General features: G+C 38.7%; 1 protein-coding gene across 4 annotated transcripts in view; it reads left to right on the top strand.

Moving 5' to 3' along the window:
• Nucleotides 1-19877, top strand: part of LOC133543197 (C-myc promoter-binding protein-like) — a 146683-nt gene extending 126806 nt beyond the window's left edge. For all 4 annotated transcript variants that reach the window (XM_061887712.1, XM_061887710.1, XM_061887711.1 and 1 more), the window contains 3 exons: nt 396-558; nt 3831-3895; nt 8993-19877. In XM_061887712.1, coding sequence (XP_061743696.1) covers nt 396-558; nt 3831-3895; nt 8993-9129 — 365 coding nt within the window. In that variant the 3' untranslated portion in view covers nt 9130-19877. The remainder of the gene's footprint in view (nt 1-395; nt 559-3830; nt 3896-8992) is intronic.
• Nucleotides 19878-20088: the final 211 nt, after the last annotated feature.

Here is a 20088-nt window from a genome sequence, read left to right as displayed (position 1 = left end):
CACGAATTTGACCCGGCGGTAAAAGTAAGCATGCGCTAATACATTTGGGGAGCGAGTTTGACCTGGCAGTAATTCTAGGCAGGCGCATATTACATGCCCGGCGGCTATTCAAGGAAATACGGTGTATGTATATATATATATATATATATATATATATATATATATATATATATATATATATATATATATATATATATATAAACACAAGTAAAATAATTGTTAAAGTCAGTCAATAGTACATGCATTTAAAACGGCAGTCAGGACAATGCTGAATTAAAAATGCCCTCAGCTGATTTGTCTGTGTGTGTGTGTGTGTGTGTGTGTGTGTGTGCGTGCGTGCGTGCGTGCGTGCGTGCGTGCGTGCGTGCGTGTGCGTGTGCGTGTGCGTGTGCTAGATGTGGGCTACCCTGTGTCCCAAACCATCCCAAAAGAAGAGAAGCCCTTCTCTGAGGATCTGCTGCAGAGTGTCGTGAGGAGCATCCAGAGGAATGATGTTAGTCGACCAATGGCTCATCTGCTGGAGATACAGGGTCAGACATTTGGACACAAAAGGCAAAGGTCAGCGATTATTGTTTTAGTTTTGATTGTCTGGTGTGCAATAAGTACTGTGTGATATAGCCATATCAATTACCCTTTTCACTGCAAACCGTGAATACGTTTATATATGGACGGTAGAGATGCGCGGATAGGCAATTATATCATCCGCAACCGCATCACTAAAGTCGTCATCCACCCACCATCCACCCGAACCAACATTTTATCAACACCACAACCGCCCGCCACCCGCCCGCTGTTATATATCAGGGGTCGGCAGCTTTTTCCACTCGTAGATCAAATTTGACCCGATCCACAGAGTATAGAGGTTAGTGGGAGCCGCAATCATTCTCGCAACTGTTTGCTGATGCTTTTCCAGATAACGAGATTAAGGGCGTGCTATGAAGTCATCGCCTTTGACACCTTCAACAACATGTACAAACTGTTTTCCCAGTCTAGCAACATGTTATGTGCAGCTTCCGCAGAAACACGTACAAGATTGAAAGGCAATACTGGGTGACACAGAGTACACTGATGGTTCTGATATAAACAATTTTAACACTCTTACTAATATGCGCCACACTGTAAAGCCACATCAAACAAGAATGACAAACACATTTCGGGAGAACATCCTCACAGTAACGCACCATAAACGCAACACAACAAATACCCAGGATCCTTTGCATCCATTAGTTTTCCTGACTATATTATACACCCCGCTAGCACCAAACCCTGCCCACCTTACCAACGCACGGAGCGGTGGGGGGTCGGGCTTTGGTGCTAGTGGGGTGTATAATATAGTCAGAAATACTCATGGATACAAAGGATCCTGGGTATTTGGTGTGTTGCGTTTATGTTGTGTTACTGTGAGGATGTTCTCCCGAAATGTGTTTGTCATTCTTGTTTGGTGTGCCTTCATAGCGTGGCGCATATTAGTAAGAGTGTTAACATTGTTTATATCACAACCTTTCAGTGTACTCTGTGTCGCCCAGTATGCCTCTCAGTCGTGTACGTGTGTCTGCGGAAGGTACATATAACATGTTGCTGGATTGCCATGCAGTTTATACATGTTGTAGAAGGCGTCAAAGGCAATGGCCTCATAGCACGCCCTAATTCTTGTAAATTGGGCGACCGCCACAAGATATTCGCGAGATTGTTTGCGGCTCCTGTTGTTTCTTTACTTTGTGACACTGGTCAAAATGGCCCTTTGAGTGGTAAAGGTTGCCGATCCCTGAACCATGTATATTAAATAATTCCGAATGGTTCAACCGCCACCCGCCCGAATCTATTTAAAATCAAATTTTTCGTCATGTCACCCGCCCGACCCGCGGTTTATCCGCGGACTCCGCGGATGAGACCGCAAAACGCGCATCTCTAGTAGACGGATACATAAAGAGTGTACAAAGCCCCACCCACAGATGGCCTTTTTTTTCAATTACATTAAAACCAACTTGCAAAGGATGATTAGGGCCACACTCAAAATAAAACACTATTTTAAGAATAGCAAAAATGAATTGCTTACATTCAGATATTTAAGAATAACTTCAATAAAATTGCAAATGTAACAAAGTTTTTAAAAAAGTTCTGCAATTATATTTGCCTTTTTGGAAAAAATGACATTATCCTGAATTACAATTTTAAATAAGATTTGACCGTATCAAAATAAATACTGTACCTATCAAAATCCTTTAGTATTTGGATGATGAGGAAATAATTGTTATTATTATTTATACAATTTTAGATGGAAATGAATGATTGAGAAACATGTAGTATATTAGTCGCTCTACTTTATGTAGTCAACGGTATTTAACAACTTGGCATATGTTGACTACCTGTTAAAGATAAGTTAAAGTACCAACGATTGTCACACACACACTAGGTGTGGTGAAATTTGCTTGGTGCCGCGCCCGGGAATCATTTATGGTGATTTAACCCCCAATTCCAACCCTTGATGCTGAGTGCCAAGCAGGGAGGCAATGGTCCCATTTTTATAGTCTTTGGTATGACTCGGCCGGGATTTGAACTCACAACCTACCGATCTCAGGGCGGACACTAACCACTAGGCCACTGAGTAGGTTTTGATAGGTTTTAGTGTGTGGCTGAACACTGGATCACACTTGAAATGTGTAAGATACAGTTTTCTGCTTGACTTGAACTCATTACGTTCCCAACTGGTGTATAGGAAACATTTAGGAGACGTAGTGATGTGACCCTCATGTATCCATCCTACTTTAGAATGTGTCGTATCACTTCATTTCCAATGAAAGAGTGTTTGTTGTGACAGTCATGCTGTAGAGTGTAAAAAAAAACATGTTTTTTTGCCATTAAATGTCATTTTAAAGCCATTTAATAATTGGGTGTCTAGTCTTATAATTTAACTGTATTTACCGTATTTTTTGGAGTATAAGTCGCACCTGCTGAAAATGCATAATAAAGAAGGAAAAAAACAAATATAAGTCGAACTGGCGTATAAGTCGCATTTTGGGGGGAAATTTATTTGATAAAACCCAACACCAAGAATAGACATTTGAAAGGCAATTTTAAATAAATAAAGACTTGTTAACAACAGGCTGAATAAGTGTACGTTATATGAGGCATAAATAACTAACTGAGAAGATGCCTGGTATGTTAACGTAACATTATGGTAAGAGTCATTCAAATAACTATAACATATAGAACATGCTATACGTTTACCAAACAATCTGTCACTCCTAATTGCTAAATCCCGTGAAATCTTATACGTCTAGTCTCTTACGTGAATTAGCTAAATAATATTATTTGATGTTTTATGGTAATGTGTTAATAATTTCACACATAAGCCGCTCCTGAGTATAAATCGCACCCCCGGCCAACTATGAAAATAAACTGTACTAAAATACGATACTATATTTCTTGAATTAATTTGTACAGATCAAGCAAGAAAAATATTTTCATGAATAAACATTACTCTGGAAAGCCTGATGCAACGTATTTTTTGTAGCTAAAATGCTTGAATGACACAATTTTAAATTATTTTGAAATACAAAGTTTTTTGCTTTAATTCAAAGTACATTTGTGGTACTAGCCATAAAACAGAGCCAGGTTAGTTTTTTAAATAGGGAACACTTTTACCATAAACAATGTAACATACTGTATGCAACATGAATTACATTAAAGTAAACATGATATTTTTTGCTTGCAATTGTGAAGCCTTATTTACAAAAATACATAAATCATTTATTTTAATAATTTTTGTGTGTACGTTAAAATGGTGCTTTATTGGCTACTGCTTGCTGAATGTAAGTTGTTCTATTCAGGAGTTTGTACAGAGACCTGCTCTTTCTCTCACTGGTGGCTCTGGGAAAAGACAACATTGATATCGGTGAGTAGTAAGAAAATATTCAATTATTGCTGCCTTTTGTCAAAAATCAGCTACATTAACTAGGGGTGGGCAATAGCGCAAATTTGGGTATCGATACCGATCCGATACCGGCCAGTATCGCCGATACCGATACCGGAAGTGTCGTCATCTGATGGGGGGGGGACTTCGGGGTATCGATACTTTTGAAAAAAAAAAATGTTCTTTTGCCTTTATTAATTGATTATGATAATAATACAACACAGGACAACGATTTAAGTAAAAAAATAAAATATTTATTACAAAAGTAATATCAATAGCAATAAAGTAATGCAATTAAGGTGCAAACAACTACTGAACCTTGCTTGTCGCCTCAAAACACACAAACACTTAAGGTAAATAACAAAACTCTAGTTATTGAACAAAGTTGTAAACATGAACACAAAACAAAAGAACTGAGAAATTCAAATAAAAAAGTAATAATGTCAATTACAATAAAATAAGTAGTGCAAATAAGGTGAAAACAAATACTGAACTTGGCTAGTTGCTTCACAACACACAAGAACTTAAGTAAAAAAGAAAACACTAGTTATTAAACAGTTGTAAAAATGAACACAAAACAAAAGAACTGAGAAATTCAAATAAAAAAGTAATAATGTCAATTACAATAAAGTAAATAGTGCAAATAAGGTGAAAACAAATACTGAACTTGGCTAGTCGCCTCACAACACACAAGAACTTAAGTAAAAAAGAAAACACTAGTTATTAAACAGTTGTAAAAATTAACACAACACAAAAGAACTGAGAAATTCTTATCGTTATTTTAGTGCAATAAAATACTTTACAGTTTACAACCAAGACATTAAGTCGCACTGGAAACGCACGCGTGTGTGTGTGTGCGTGTCCGAGTCAACCTCGGAGCGAATTATACTGATGTGTGTGCGCGAACGCACCAAGCGTCATGTTAATTGGATTTATTTTATTTTATTTTGGGTTGAAGATTAATTTTTAAAGTGTTTTTAAATCTCGTTCGCGACCCATCACTAGGGAGGAGGGTAGAGTGGTGAGGAACGCTGCGCTGCGCTCACATTTTTTTTTTAAATCGGAGTGATTTGCTTAATTTGGTGAAGTATCGATACCATCACGCCAGTATCGATACGATACCCATCAAGTATCCATACTATCGATACTTGGTATCGATACGCCCAGCCCTAACATTAACCTGACATCACATCGGAACAGTGGAACCTGTTTATGTCGCTTATGTCGACGACCACATTCTTTTTTGTAACTAAAAAGGTGCCTGTTTACGTCGATGTCGACATAAAATTGAGCGTTATATGGTCATTTCTATGAAAAATGTGTCCGTTTATGTTGACATGTAGTATTCACTATATTGTTATCACCTAGCGGCGTGAAACAACAGCAACATAAATATAGTTGTACCCCAACATAAGAGTGTTTTGAGCTGTCTCTTGACTGATTGTTTTAAATTGCAAGCCAAAATTTGAGTTACAACCATCCCCACCATCAGTAGGCGTAGCAAATGTCACATTGAACCCTATTAAATCTTCCCAAAACATCTGGTCCTAATCACTAGCATTAGCTTATAACTAGAGATCGACATAACTTTGTTTTCCAATCATTGGAAAGAACAGTGTGTGTGTGATGCACAGTGCGTGGAAGAGGAAGTCGATTATATTAATTTGAAATAAAGAAAGAAATCATCAAAAATGTGACCGACTGTGTCTCCAACTTCGCAGAAATTGGAACGTATCTCTGCTAGTCTGCATCATTCTTAAGCAGAATGAGTCTAATGTCAGCAAAACATTTTAAAATATCTAAATCAGGGGTCACCAAACTTTTTGAAACCAAGAGCTACTTCTTGGGTACTAATTAATGTGAAGGGCTGCCAGTTTGATACACACTTAAATAAATTGCCAGAAATAGCCAATTTGCTCAGTTTAATGTACCTTTAATAAATAAATCTATATATATAAAAAGAATAGGTATTTCTGTCTGTCATTCCGTCGTACATTTTTTTTCCTTTTTACGGAAAGTTTTTTGTAGAGAATAAGTGATGAATAAAACACCTAATTGAACGATTTAAAAGAGGAGAAAACACGAAAAAAATGAATATTTAATTTTGAAACATAGTTCATCTTCAATTTTGACTCTTTAAAATTCAACCGAAAAAAATGAAGAGAAAAACTAGCTAATTCGAATCTTTTTGAAAAAATAAAAAAAAGAATTTATGGAACATCATTAGTAATTTTTCCTGAATTAAGATTAAGTTTAGAATGTTGATGACATGTTTTAAATAGGTTAAGATCCACTTTGTAATAAGATTTATATTTGATTCTATAGATTTTCTAGATTTGCCAGAATAATTTTTTTTTATTTTAATCACAATAAGTTTGAAGAAATATTTCACAAATATTCTTTGTCAAAAAAACAGAAGCTAAAATCAAGAATTAAATTAAAATGTATTTATTATTCTTTACAATAATAATAAAAAAAATACTTGAACATTGATTTGAATTGTCAGGAAAGAAGAGGAAGGAATTTAAAAGGTAAAAAGGAATATGTGTTTAAAAATCCTAAAATCATTTTTAAGGTTGTATTTTTTCTCTAAAATTGTCTTTCTGAAAGTTATAAGAAGCAAAGTAAAAGAAATTAATGAAATTATTCAAACAAATGAAGACCAAGTCTTTAAAATATTTCCTTGGATTTTCAAATTCTATTTGAGTTGCGTCTCTCTTAGAATTAAAAATATTGAGCAAAGCGAGACGAGCTTGCTAGTAAATAAATACAATTTAAAGCTCACTGGTAAGTGCTGCTATTTGAGCTATTTTAGAACAGGCCAGCGGGCGACTCATCTGGTCCTTACGGGCTACCTGGTGCCCGCGGGCACCGCGTTGGTGACCCCTGATCTAAATGGAGGGCGTTTATCCATGAAAATATGGAAATACCGCTCATGGTGTGTTTGACAGAGAAGCAGCTGGAAGAGATACCTTAAAAGTAAAAACTGTACATTATTATTATATTACTCAATAAAACTAGTAGTTCTTATCTAAAATGTAATTTTTGTTTTTAAAAAGCATGTTAATTTTTTCTTTTCGGGTGGTACAAGCACCAAATAAATGGAAATGTATTAATTCCAATGATTCAAATTTGAGATACAACTGTTTTGAGGTGAGAGCTCTCTCACTGAGCCTATTAAGTTTTAAGTTTAGGTGATTTTCTGTTGTCTAATTAGACAGCACTAAAACCTGTACACAATGACTTCCTGTATTACAGTATAAACCTGGATTCTACCACACCAAATAAACATGTTTAGATCTTTAGCAACTGGAAGAAGGATTTGAGCATGTACTAACGCTTAAGAACAATATTACTGCTGCAGATTTGGTAAAGAAAAGTATGCTAAATAAAAAGAAAATCATTGGAAAAATCATTTTACAAACCCTGTTTCCATATGAGTTGGGAAATTGTGTTAGTTGTAAATACAAACGGAATACAATGATTTGCAAATCATTTTCAACCCATATTCAGTTGAATGCACTACAAAGACAACATATTTGATGTTCAAACTGATAAACTCTTTTTTTTTTTGCAAATAATCATTAACTTTAGAATTTGATGCCAGCAACACGTGACAAAGAATTGGGAAAGGTGGCAATAAATACTGATAAAGTTGAGGAATGCTCATCAAACACTTATTTGGAACATCCCACAGTTGTGCAGACTAATTGGGAACAGGTGGATGCCATGATTGGATATAAAAACAGCTTCCCAAAAAATGCTCAGTCTTTCACAAGAAAGGATGGGGCGAGGTACACCCCTTTGTCCACAACTGTGTGAGCAAATAGTCAAACAGTTTAAGAACAACGTTTCTCAAAGTGCAATTGCAAGAAATTTAGGGATTTCAACATCTACGGTCCATAATATCATCAGAAGGTTCAGAGAGTCTGGAGAAATCACTCCACGTAAGCGGCATAGCCGGAAACCAACATTATATGACCGTGACCTTCGATCCCTCGGACGGCACTGTATCAAAAACCGACATCAATCTCTAAAGGATATCACCACATGGGCTCAGGAACACTTCAGAAAACCACTGTCACTAAATACAGTTCGTCGCTACATCTGTAAGTGCAAGTTAAAGCTCTACTATGCAAAGCGAAAGCCATTTATCAACAACATCCAGAAACGCCGCCGGCTTCTCTGGGGCCGAGATCATCTAAGATGGACTGATGCAAAGTGGAAAAGTGTTGTGTGGTCTGACGAGTCCACATTTCAAATTGTTTTTGGAAATTTTCCACATGTTGTCATCCGGACCAAAGGGGAAGCGAACCATCCAGACTGTTATCGACGCAAAGTTCAAAAGCCAGCATCTGTGATGGTATGGGGGTGCATTAGTGCCCAAGGCATGGGTAACTTACACATCTGTGAAGGCACCATTAATGCTGAAAGGTACATACAGGTTTCGGAACAACATATGCTGCCATCTAAGCGCCGTCTTTTTCATGGACTCCCCTGCTTATTTCAGCAAGACAATGCCAAGCCACTTTAAGCAGGTGTTACAACAGCGTGGCTTCGTAAAAAAAGAGTGCGGGTACTTTCCTGGCCCGCCTGCAGTCCAGACCTGTTTCCCATCGAAAATGTGTGGCGCATTATGAAGCATAAAATACGACAGCGGAGACCCCGGACTGTTGAACGACTGAAGCTCTACATAAAACAAGAATGGGAAAGAATTCCACTTTTAAAGCTTCAACAATTAGTTTCCTCAGTTCCCAAACGTTATTGAGTGTTGTTAAAAGAAAAGGTGATGTAACACAGTGGTGAACATGCCCTTTCCCAACTACTTTGGCACGTGTTGCAGCCATGAAATTCTAAGTTAATTATTATTTGCAAAAAAATAGTTTATGAGTTTGAACATCAAATATCTTGTCTTAGTAGTGCATTCAATTGAATATGGGTTGAAAATGATTTGCAAATCATTGTATTTCGTTTATATTTACATCTAACACAATTTTCCTACTCATATGGAAACGGGGTTTGTACATGTGCTCTTTTCTGTGTGTGAGTCTGACTGACGTGATGAAATTGTGTTTATAGATGCCTTTGACCGGGAGTACAAGCTGGCATACAACCGCCTGTCACCCAGACTGGTAAAGCTGACCCGTAACTGTGACCGCCCTCCCAGCACGGGTGTCATGGAGTGTCGCAGGACATTTGGGGAGCCTTACCTGTAAAACTGCAGGTTATGTTCACCCTTTGGCGGGCGCAGTGAGAGCTCAGGAAAGCGGGCAGCGCTGACTCAGCATCGTTACAACCATCATGTAGCCCAAGGTCTTCATTTCAATGTCTCCGATTCCTCAAAAAGGCTGTTACTGACAAGAGAAAGGTATTTTTAAGACAACATTTTAAAAGATGGCATTTTAGGGTTATTTTTATCCATGCTAAGTAAGCTTTATTAATAATAATGTCACTTTTAACCAGGGTTTGGTTCCACTATTGAATGTCAGCAGAGGTCAGCATTTGATCTTGTTTTGTATTTTTAAAGTGTTTTTACTCATATCAGTATTAACCATTTAAAATCACCCAACCCCCTTTTTTTGTGTTATTATGGTAACTGCTGGTAAGAATGTCAGCTAAAAGTGCAAGCAAACACATTTTTATGAAACAAAACAAAAATATGCTAAGCATTTTCAACAGTACAATTATCATTCCTCTCTTGTTAAAACTTACTGAACAATATTTTAGTTTTATTTCATTCAGTAGCAAAGCTTTTCATACCAACATCATTCAAGTAGACCAGGGGTCTCAAACTCTATTTACCTCAAGGCGGCCAAAAGTAAACTCTAGGTCAGTGGTTCTCAACCTTTTTTCAGTGATTTTTTTTTTTTAGACTTCCTTTTTTATTGTCATTCAAATTTGAACTTTACAGCACAAATAAGAACAACATTTTGTTGCATAAGCTATTGGTAGTGCAGGATAAAAAGAGCAATAAGGTGCATATATAATTAAATAAATATGTTTAAATATAAAATAAATAAATATGTATAAATAAATAAATAAATAGATTACTGTACAGATAAATATATTGCACTTTTTCACATGTGTCCACGTTTATGGGGGGAGTTGAGGGGATAATTTAATTATGATGCGTTCAAGAGTCTTACGGCCTGAGGGAAGAAGCTGTTACAGAACCTGGAGGTTCTGCTTCGGAGGCTGCGGAACCTCTTCCTAGAGTCCAGCAGTGAAAACAGTCCTTGGTGTGGGTGGGAGGAGTCTTTGCAGATTGTCTGAGCCCTGGTCAGGCAGCGGCTTTTTGCGATCTCCTGGACAGGAGGAAGAGGATTCCTGATTATCTTTTCCGCAGTCCTCACCACTCTCTGGAGAGACTTCCAGTCTGAGGCATTGCAGGCTCCAGTCCAGACAGAGATGCTGTTGGTCAGCAGGCTCTCTATAGTGCTTCTGTAGAATGTGGTGAGAATGGTGGGAGGGTGCTGTGTTCTTTTCATCCGACGCAAAAAAGTGCATGTGCTGCTGAGCACCAGGTTATATTGTCAGTGATCTGCACCCCCAGGAACTTGGTGTTGCTTACCATCTCCACCGCTTTGCCGTTGATGAAGAGTGGAGCGTGGCTGGACTGGTGCTTCCTGAAGTCAACAATGATCTCCTTGGTCTTTTTGACATTCAGGACCAGGTTGTTGGTTCTGCAGAGGTCAACCAGATGTTTCACCTCCTCCCAGTAGTCCATGTCGTTGTTGTCACGGATGAGGCCCACTACTGTCGTGTCGTCCGCATACTCCACAATGTGGTTAGTAGTGGACCTGGCGCAGCAGTCATGAGTCATCAACGTGAACAGCAGCGGACTCAGGACGCAGCCCTGGGGGGGAGCCGGTGCTCAGGGAGTTGGCACTAGAGGTGTTGTTGCCCACTCTCACAGACTGGAGTCTGTCTGTGAGGAAGTCAAGCAGCCAGTTGCATAGGAGGGTACTGAATCCAAGGGAGGCCAGTTTGCTCACCAAGTACTGCGGGATGATGGTGTTGAATGCTGAGCTGAAGTCCAAGAACAACATCCGCACGTGTGTGTCCTTAGCTTCCAGATGTTCTAAGCTCAGGTGGAGTGCAGAGGAGATGGCATCCTCTGTGAAGCGGTTAGGGCGATAAGCAAACTGGTATGGGTCGAATGTGGGGCGAAGTCTGGAGACAATATATTAATTTACCAGCCTCTCGAAGCACTTCATTATGATAGGGGTGAGTGCAAAGGGGCGATAATCATTGAGGGAGGAGATTGTTTTTTTTAGGCACAGGAATGATTGTGGCCGTCTTAAAACATGATGGTACCACAGCCTTGGTCAGCGAGGTGTTGAAGATGTCTGTGAGAACCCCAGCAAGCCGGTCTGCACATCCCTTAAGCACCTTGTCATCAGGTCCCGGTGCTTTCCGGGGGTTCACTCTCCTCAGGTTGAGCGGCTGCTCATCAGGGCGAGGAATGTATTTTCTCGCCGGAGTGGTGTTAAGGGCCTCAAACCTTGCAAAGTAGTTGTTAAGGTCATCCAGGAAGCTGACACTGTTGTCACAGGGACAGGGGGCAGCTTTATAGTCCGTGATGACATGTATGCCCTGCCACATTCGTCTAGTCTTTGTAGGGTTCTCGAAGAAGTCCTGCACTTTCTGACTGAGAGCACGCTTTGCAACTTTAAAGGCATGGTTCAGGTTAGCTCTGGCTGATTTTAATTCCACCATGTCGCCAGACTTGAAAGCCTTCAGCATTGCACGTACCTCACTGTTCATCCAGGGTTTCTCGTTGGCCCGTGTGGGGATGTTCTTGATCACACTGACATCTTCCATGCACTTCTGAATGTATGCGGACACAGACTCTGCATACTCCTCCACATGTGTGGTGATTTTCAATGGCGGCAGCTTTAAACATGTCCCAGTCTGTGGTTTCGAAGCAGTCTTGTAATGCTGACATTGCTCCCTCTGGCTAGGTCCTCACCTGCTTCACAGTAGCTTGATTCCTGATCAGCAGGGGCTTGGATGCAGGAATTAGCATCCCAGATAGATCTACCCCCTGTGAACATTTTTTTAATTCAAGTACCCCCTAATCAGAGCAAAGCATTTTGGGTTGAAAAAAAAGAGATAAAGAAGTAAAATACAGCACTATGTCATCAGTTTCTGATTTATTGAATTGTATAACAGTGCAAAATATTGCCCATTGGTAGTGGTCTTTCTTGAACTATTTCGAAAAAAAGATATAAAAATAACTAAAAACTTGTTGAAAAATAAACAAGTGATTCAATTATAAATAAAGATTTCTACACATAGAAGTAATCATCAAGTTAAAGTGCCCTCTTTGGGGATTATAATAGAGATCCATGAACTTAATTCTAAACATTTATTCACAAAAAAATATATGTTTAACATCAATATTTATGGAACATGTCCACAAAAAATCTAGCTTTCAACACTGAATATTGCATTGTTGCATTTCATTTCACAGTTAGGAACTTAAATTCATATTTTGTTGAAGTATTATTTAATAAATATATTCATAAAGGATTCTTGAATTGTTGCTATTTTTAGAATAGTAAAAAAAATCTCACCTACCCCTTGGCATACCTTCAAGTACCCCCATTTGAGAACCACTGCTGTAGGTCATTCTTTATTTTGTTATTTCAGAGTCCAGTTTGAACCAAATGACTAATTTAGTCAACACTAATGGTAGCACTGCCCATGCAAAGCACCCCTGTGAAATGTTAGAAATAAACACAGAAACATTTTTCTTTGGCAGACATCAGCGCTGCAGTTGTTCTCAGCTCAGAGAGCTTATGAGAGAGAGGGGGCCATGAAGGCAAACCATGAACTATGATGCCCCCATAAGTATGTCCAGTTAAAAGGAATACAGAACCGCATCCCAAGCTCCAGCCAAAATGCATGGACTTTACCATTTGACACTTGGGCGTCTCATACTCTTAACATGTTTTCTTAGGGCATGCAATCAATTTGAACTGGACTTTTTGCTGTGTTACTCACTTACTCATCCGAATAAGCGTCTACAGTTTATGCTCGTCGACATAGATCGGTCAGATCTAGTCTGTAATCTAGTTCTGACTAAAACTGAGACAAACCAAACAGTCTAGTTGCGATGGATTGAATGCCCTGAGAATAATGATCTGGATGAATGGAAACATCCATAGACATTTTAACATGTACTTTGAGCAACTACATGTGAAACTCCAAACAGTTCATTATTGTGTAAAGGTTTGTTTATTCCAGCAATCAGATCTACAAGGTGAAACTGAAATTTGACCTTGGCTCATGACACGCAACTCAAGATTGTCACGCCTTCTTTTGATGCTTGTGGTTTACAGCTTATGAAAATCTCAGAAAATTAGAATATTACATCAAATTGATAGGAAGTGGATTTAAAAATCAGAGAAATATTGGCCCTTTGTAATGTTTAATTTTAGTACTTTGTTTTTTTTTTTTTGCATAATTTACTGCCTCAATGCGGCGTGGCATTGATGCTTGCAATTAGCTGCATTGTTCGTTCTCATGTTTTTCATCTTTCTCTCGGCAATGCCCCATAAGTTCTCTATGGGGTTCAGTTCCGACGAGTCACTGGCAATCATTGAGGGCGGACGCTCCCTGTCCCTGTCCCTGATATCTGCTGCTCGCTTCTTTGTTTAGTCTTGTCTTACCTTTCTTTCTTGTTCCAAATCTTAACAATGGAACTAATTAACTGACCTCTCAACGAAATTGACAAGATCTTGGGTTTGGGGGAACCAGCCAGTCTTGACAGAGCGGTTGTTGCTGGACACACCACGGACTCTAGGGAGAAGAACAACTACCGCGTGCCTGAGACTCTTTCAGTGGAGGACGTTGAAGATATTTACCTATTTGGAATTATGACAACAGGACCTCTGCTGATTGGAGTAAGCGTTGCTCTGGTTTGTCGACAACTTGGAAGATGCCAGCAGCATTCAAAGTACCCTAAAGCTGCCATAAATGATTGGAGGATGCGGGCAGAACTGTGGACACTCTTGTGGTTTGGATAACATCGGACTATCTAACCTGCAGGATGAATTTGGGGACCAGTAATTGACAATTTTGAGTGAAAAGCACATTTTATCTTCGCTCGCAAATAAAACATTCTCACTTGGATTGTTTCCCTGGCTTCGAGACTCTCCTGAAAGACAGTGTGGTGAAAACACAACAAACTCCTTTCTTGTCTCTCATGGACACCTGTTGTTGTTGACTGTGGACTGAGTGGCAGTTGCGAGAGCACCATGGTTGTGGAACAGAGACACGCTGCAAGCTTGCACACACACATGCATCCACAAAAAATACACGCAACACACATACCCCACCACCCCATCCCGTGTGGTATGATGAACGAAGCAAGGCCCATAGTGGCTGACAGCTTCCGGCCGGATGCCCGCCCCCTAACTTTTCTGTTGCAAGTCTTGAGTTGTATGTTGTAATATGTACATGTGCTTTGCTATGGTGTTTTGGGCCACCTTAAGAGCCCAATCTGAGAATATTTTTTTTTTTTGCTCATCCTCCCCCAGCGTCCACCTTTTTCCCACCTTTCATGGGACAGGGCGCCTTTGACAACCCATCAGCATTCCTGTTCTGTAACCCTGTACAACTTTTGTTAGTCTAATCTTGGTTTGTGCTGAAAACACAAATTTCATTCTGCGTGTGCAATGACAATAAAGATCCATCCATCCAGTTTGCTGGCCAATCAAACACAGTTACCTGATGGTCGATAACCAGGTTTGGCTATGTTTGGAAGTGTGGGCAAGTTCCTTTTTCTCTCTTGGTTCTAGGCAAGAGCGCGCACACTCCTTACCCTTTCTGTATTTGGCCTGCTTGCCTCTGTCTTTTCCTGTCTTGTTTGATTTTCATGTAGTCTTTTTTTTGCACTGCTCTCGAAAAGTTGAATAATGGAATTGATCAACTCTCCTCTCAACGAAATTGACAATATTTTGGGTTGGGATGAACTTGCCTGTCTTGTCAGAGTGATTGTTGCTGGACACATGACAAACTCTTGCCTGCCTGGCGACCCTTTTGGTTGAGGACTTTGAAGATATGTAGCTATTCGGACGTAGGTTGATTATCGTTAGCCTTGCCCTGGTGTATCGACAATTTGGAAGATGCTGGCGGTCGTTCACCATACCCCAAAGCTGCCACAAATGATGGGATGGAAAATGCGAGCAGAGCGTGGTCACACTAATCCTGCCACAGATTCTCAAATGAGTTAAGGTCTAACTTTGACTGGGCCATTCTAAGACATTAATAGGTTTTGTTACAAACCATTCCATTGTAGTCCTGGCGTTATGGTTAGGCTCGTTGTCCTGTTAGAAGGTGAACCTCAGCCCAAGTCTCAATCTCTGCAGTTTGTCCAGAGTCACCATGGCCTCTTGGCTGCATTTCCGATCAGTGCTCTCCTTCTTCAACTTGTAAGTTTTGGTTTACAGTTGTTTCCTACTCTTTACGTTTCCAGGTGATCCGTTGGATAAGTGCTCTGTGAAAATTTCAACGCTTGGGAAATGTATAGTTTAAGCCTGCTTTAAACTTCTCCACGACTTGTGTGGTGTGTTCCTTGGACTTCATCATGTTTTTAACCAACGTCTCAGGCTGTATTTGTACTGAGATTAGATTACACTATTACATTATTATTACAACTTCACAATTGTATACTACTTTGTGTTGGTCATTTCCATACAATTCCAATAAAATATATTTATGTTTATGGTTGTAATGTGCCATAATATGGAAAAGTTCGAAGCTCATGAATACTTCTGCAAGCCACTGTAAAGACTCAGGAACCCTTCCAGGGGTTTTGGAATGATTAGCCTGATGAGCGTGTGACATGCGAAGCCTATAGTCTTGAACAATATTCCATTTTTTTGAGAGCTAGAAGTTTGGGATTTTCAAAAATTATAAGCCATGAGTGTTAAGATTTTAAATTAATAAAGGCTTGAAATATCTCACTTTGTAAATAATAACTTTATACCACATATTGGCAGAGGTGGGTAGTAACGTGCTACATTTACTCCGTTACATTTACTTGAGTAACTTTTGGGATAAATTGTACTTCTAAGAGAAGTTTTAATGCAACATACTTTTACTTTTACTTGAGTATATTTATAGAGTAGTAACGCTTTTACTCCGCTCCATTTATCTACATTCAGCTTGCTACTCGCTACTGATTTTTATCGATCTTTTAATACACGCTTTGTATGTTTTGGCTTGTCAGACAGACCTTCAAAGTAGGATCTATCACATGCCTGCGTTTAACCAATCAAATGCAGTCACTGGTGACGTTTGACTTCGTTTCTCCAATCAAACAGAGCCAGGCGGTCACATGATTAACTGCACACTTTTTATTTTTTTATAAACCTTTATTTATAAATTTCAACATTTACAAACAGTTGAAAATAATAATCAAAGTAAGTACAAAAACAGTACAAAACAGTATAAAAACCGTACAAAACAGGGGTTGTAATTTCAAAGTAACTAAAATAGAATGCAAAAAAATATATATATAAAATAAACAAAGTGCAAAGCCACAGGCTCACTCATCTCAGTAAATAACTTAAATTTGGAACACAGCATCATTGTTTTCACAGCTTTTTGGTTGTTTTTTAAAGGCACAAAAAACAGGTCAGGTATTGAGAAACTTACATTTATGAATATAAAACTTAGCCAATAGTATCATGAGCTTGCAAAGGTAAAATTAATTTTCAATTTTTTTTTTCAATACAGTGTAAAGCCAAATAAATATTATTTAATATATATATTATTGTTTTAGTTGCTTAAGAAATATTCCTGGTTGTGAATTAGTTCATTGCTATTTTTATGTTTTTGTGCATTACTTGTTGCTGTCATCATTAAACGAACAGGTTACTCATCAGTTACTCAGTACTTGAGTAGTTTTTTCACAACATACTTTTTAGTTTTACTCAAGTAAATATTTGGGGAGTAATACATCTCTAAAGTAACAGTACTCTTACTTGAGTACAATTTCTGGCTACTCTACCCACCTCTGCATATCGGTTTCAAATTTGAAGTTCAATTTCTGACATCAATGAACCTTTGTACGATATTCAAATATTTTGACAATTCATTTACAAAAAAAATTCTGCAAAGCATGCTGGGAGGCGGAATCAGTCCCGTCGTTAAGAGTGCCAGCCAGGTGTTTAGCGTTTACTTAGTTTATTATTCTTCATAGTCATCGTCCTGTGTATGTTGTCGTGTTGTTTACTGAGTGATTAACGTTAGTGTTGTGGGGACACCATATTTAAGATTGGCCATATTTACACTAAACTATGAATTTAATATGGAGCCACAATTTAGGTCCTGTGGGGCCACAAGTTTGAGACCCCTGATGTAGCCCATGTACATGCAGATATCGGTATGTTTAACCTAAAGCAGCAATATAAGGTCAACAAATAAAACTTGACTAATTTACTTGGGAATTGTATATGAAATGAGATATTTCCTTTGTTTTTCCTGTACAGTCCATGTTATGTTTACACTTCAATGTAAGGGAACGAGTTAGATAGCATCACCATCTGGTTACGTTTTGTTTATCTCTATCATCTTATTTGAATTGTTGTTTGTTGTGCGTTCGATCACAGATTGTGTTTTTGAAGTACACAGGACAGATACAAGCTGGTACTAAACATCAACACGCATTCCTCTCATTGTCTTGGGTGAGATGTGTGTTCAATCCTGGGGTCTCATTCATTAACCTGTGCGTCGAAAAGGTTTGAAACTCTTTATAGGACTGAAACTGGGGGAAAAAAAATTTTTTTCAAATATGTGGACTCATGTTAAGGCTCGTATACATTGAAGTCAAGAAGGCCTCCATTTGACCATGTATGGCAGCAACAATCCCTTACAGAAGTAGTGTTGCAAAATTAACGAGACAAACCTAATCCCACGAATACGATGCGAACAAGGAGATTTACCTCTCACATTGGAATGGCAGCAGGGGTTCCTGCAGAGGTTCAGTAGCAACCATGGTTGCTAAACCAAGACGCTATGGTTGACTTTTCAGTTTTATGTTGAAGTTGTGGACAGACGCAGCCATCGCTACTTGTAGTTTCACTCTCCTACCAGCTTTTGTGCATACGCATGATGAGGGTTGTATACTGAGTACTGGTATTTTTTGGTACCATTTCCCAATTAGTTCATTCCAAGAGAACCAACTAATGACGGCTATTGTTTTTTTTAATCCAGCTGACTGTCGTAATTATGGCGCAGGCAATGCATAAAAAAGACAAGCTGGATCTGAGAGAACTACAGGACTGCCTCAGAAAATTACAATATTGTGATAAAGTCCTTTATTTTCTGTAATGCAACTAAAAACATGAAAATGTCATACATTCTGGATTTATTACACAACTGAAATATTGCAAGCTTTTTATTATTTTAATATTGCTGATAATGGCATACAGCTTAAGAAAACTCTAAAATCCTATTTTTAAAAATTTGAATATTTCCTCAGACCAAGTAAAAAAAAAAAGATTTAACAGCAGAACAAAATCAAACAATATGAAAATGTCAATTAATGCACTCAGAACTTGGTTGGGAATCCATGTGCATGGATTACTGCATCAATACGGCGTGGCATGGAGGCAATCATCCTGTGGCATTGCTGAGGTGTTATGGATGCCCAGGATGCTTCAATAGCAGCCTTTAGCTCATTTGCATTATTGGGTCTGGTGTCTTTCAGCTTCTTCTTCACAACACCACACAAATTCTCTATGGGATTTAGGTCAGGGGAGTTGGCAGGACAATCGAAGACAGTAATGCCATGGTCAGTACACCAGTTACTGCCGGTGTTGGCACTGTGAGCAGGTGCCAGATCATGCTGGAAAATGAAATCATCATCTCCATAGAGATTTACAACAGATGGAAGCATGCAGCGCTCTAAAATCTCTTGGTACACAGCTGCATTTTTTATTATTTGCACAAGGAAAGTTGCGGTGCACAAGGAATACAATTTGAAACGTCGTTATACGATGACGTATGCAAAAAAATGTTTTAGGAAATCTTTTCTTGCAGCCCAGCCTCACCCAGACTCTGCATCCAGTGGCCCCTAGGTAAAGTGAATTTGAGACCCCTGATTTATATGATATATTTTATATAATATATCATGTAAAAGGTATGTGCTCTGCACGTGAATGCTACACATAAATATTATTTCCAGCTGAGTGTAATTGTAAAAGAAACACAGTGATTGATCATTATAGTTGATTTGTTTCAGCCCTAAAAAGCATGCATTGATAAGACTTTCCTGCTGTGAGATGTTACATGATGTTGGTGGTGTACACCCTCATGTGCGAGTACAAATGGTAATTAAAAATGTTTTCATATCTTTATTTTCAGCAATAACATGTAGTACCGATAAATATCGATAATGTATTCGTAACGATCCACATCCCTATGCATGAGACAAGGTGTGCTTGAATGTACACAACATGTTGATAAATGCCATCCATAGCATGAGATTATGCTTCTTGGGTTCACAGTGTTGATAAATGAGACCGCCACCTCTCTGGAAATATCCATCCAAAAGTAGCTCCATAGTCATGGAGCTGTAAAAGTGAACTTTGGGTTAAATATAAGCGTGACAAGCCTTGTACTTTTGTTTCTGGGTGATGATCGTTAAGGAAAAAAACAAGTACTTTGTGGTATGTGTGCTAAAATTTGAGGATGCTGCTGCACTTTGTCCCATAACAAATTTGAACTGATTTAACTTGAAATGACTTCTTGTGTGGAGCAGCTTGGGAAAGCTGACTTGTAAAGAAAAAATGTATAAATGAATGACTGCACATTCTGTATATTTACATTTGATTAATTGGTTACTTGTAAAAAAAATATACATATATTAGTTCCTACTAAAGCTGTTCAAATGCATAATTCTGTTAAGACTGGGTTGTTTGGATTTACATTAAAAAAAATCCCAAATAATTCTATCATTGGTTTGTCTTCACTTGACCTACCTGAAAAGACACAAAGTGCAGGAGTTTTTTTTTTTCCATCCATCCATTTTCTACCGCTTATTCCCTTTGGGGTTGCGGGGGGCGCCGGTGCCTTTCTCAGCTACAATCGGGCAGAAGGCGGTGTACACCCTGGACAAGTCGCCAACTCATTGCAGGTGTTTCTTTTCTGCTAATACA

This window comes from Nerophis ophidion, linkage group LG25 (genome assembly GCF_033978795.1).
Source record: "Nerophis ophidion isolate RoL-2023_Sa linkage group LG25, RoL_Noph_v1.0, whole genome shotgun sequence".
NCBI lineage: Eukaryota > Metazoa > Chordata > Actinopteri > Syngnathiformes > Syngnathidae > Nerophis > Nerophis ophidion.
The sequence above is the reverse complement of the archived record's forward strand: the minus strand, read 5'-3'. Positions and strand labels throughout refer to the sequence as shown.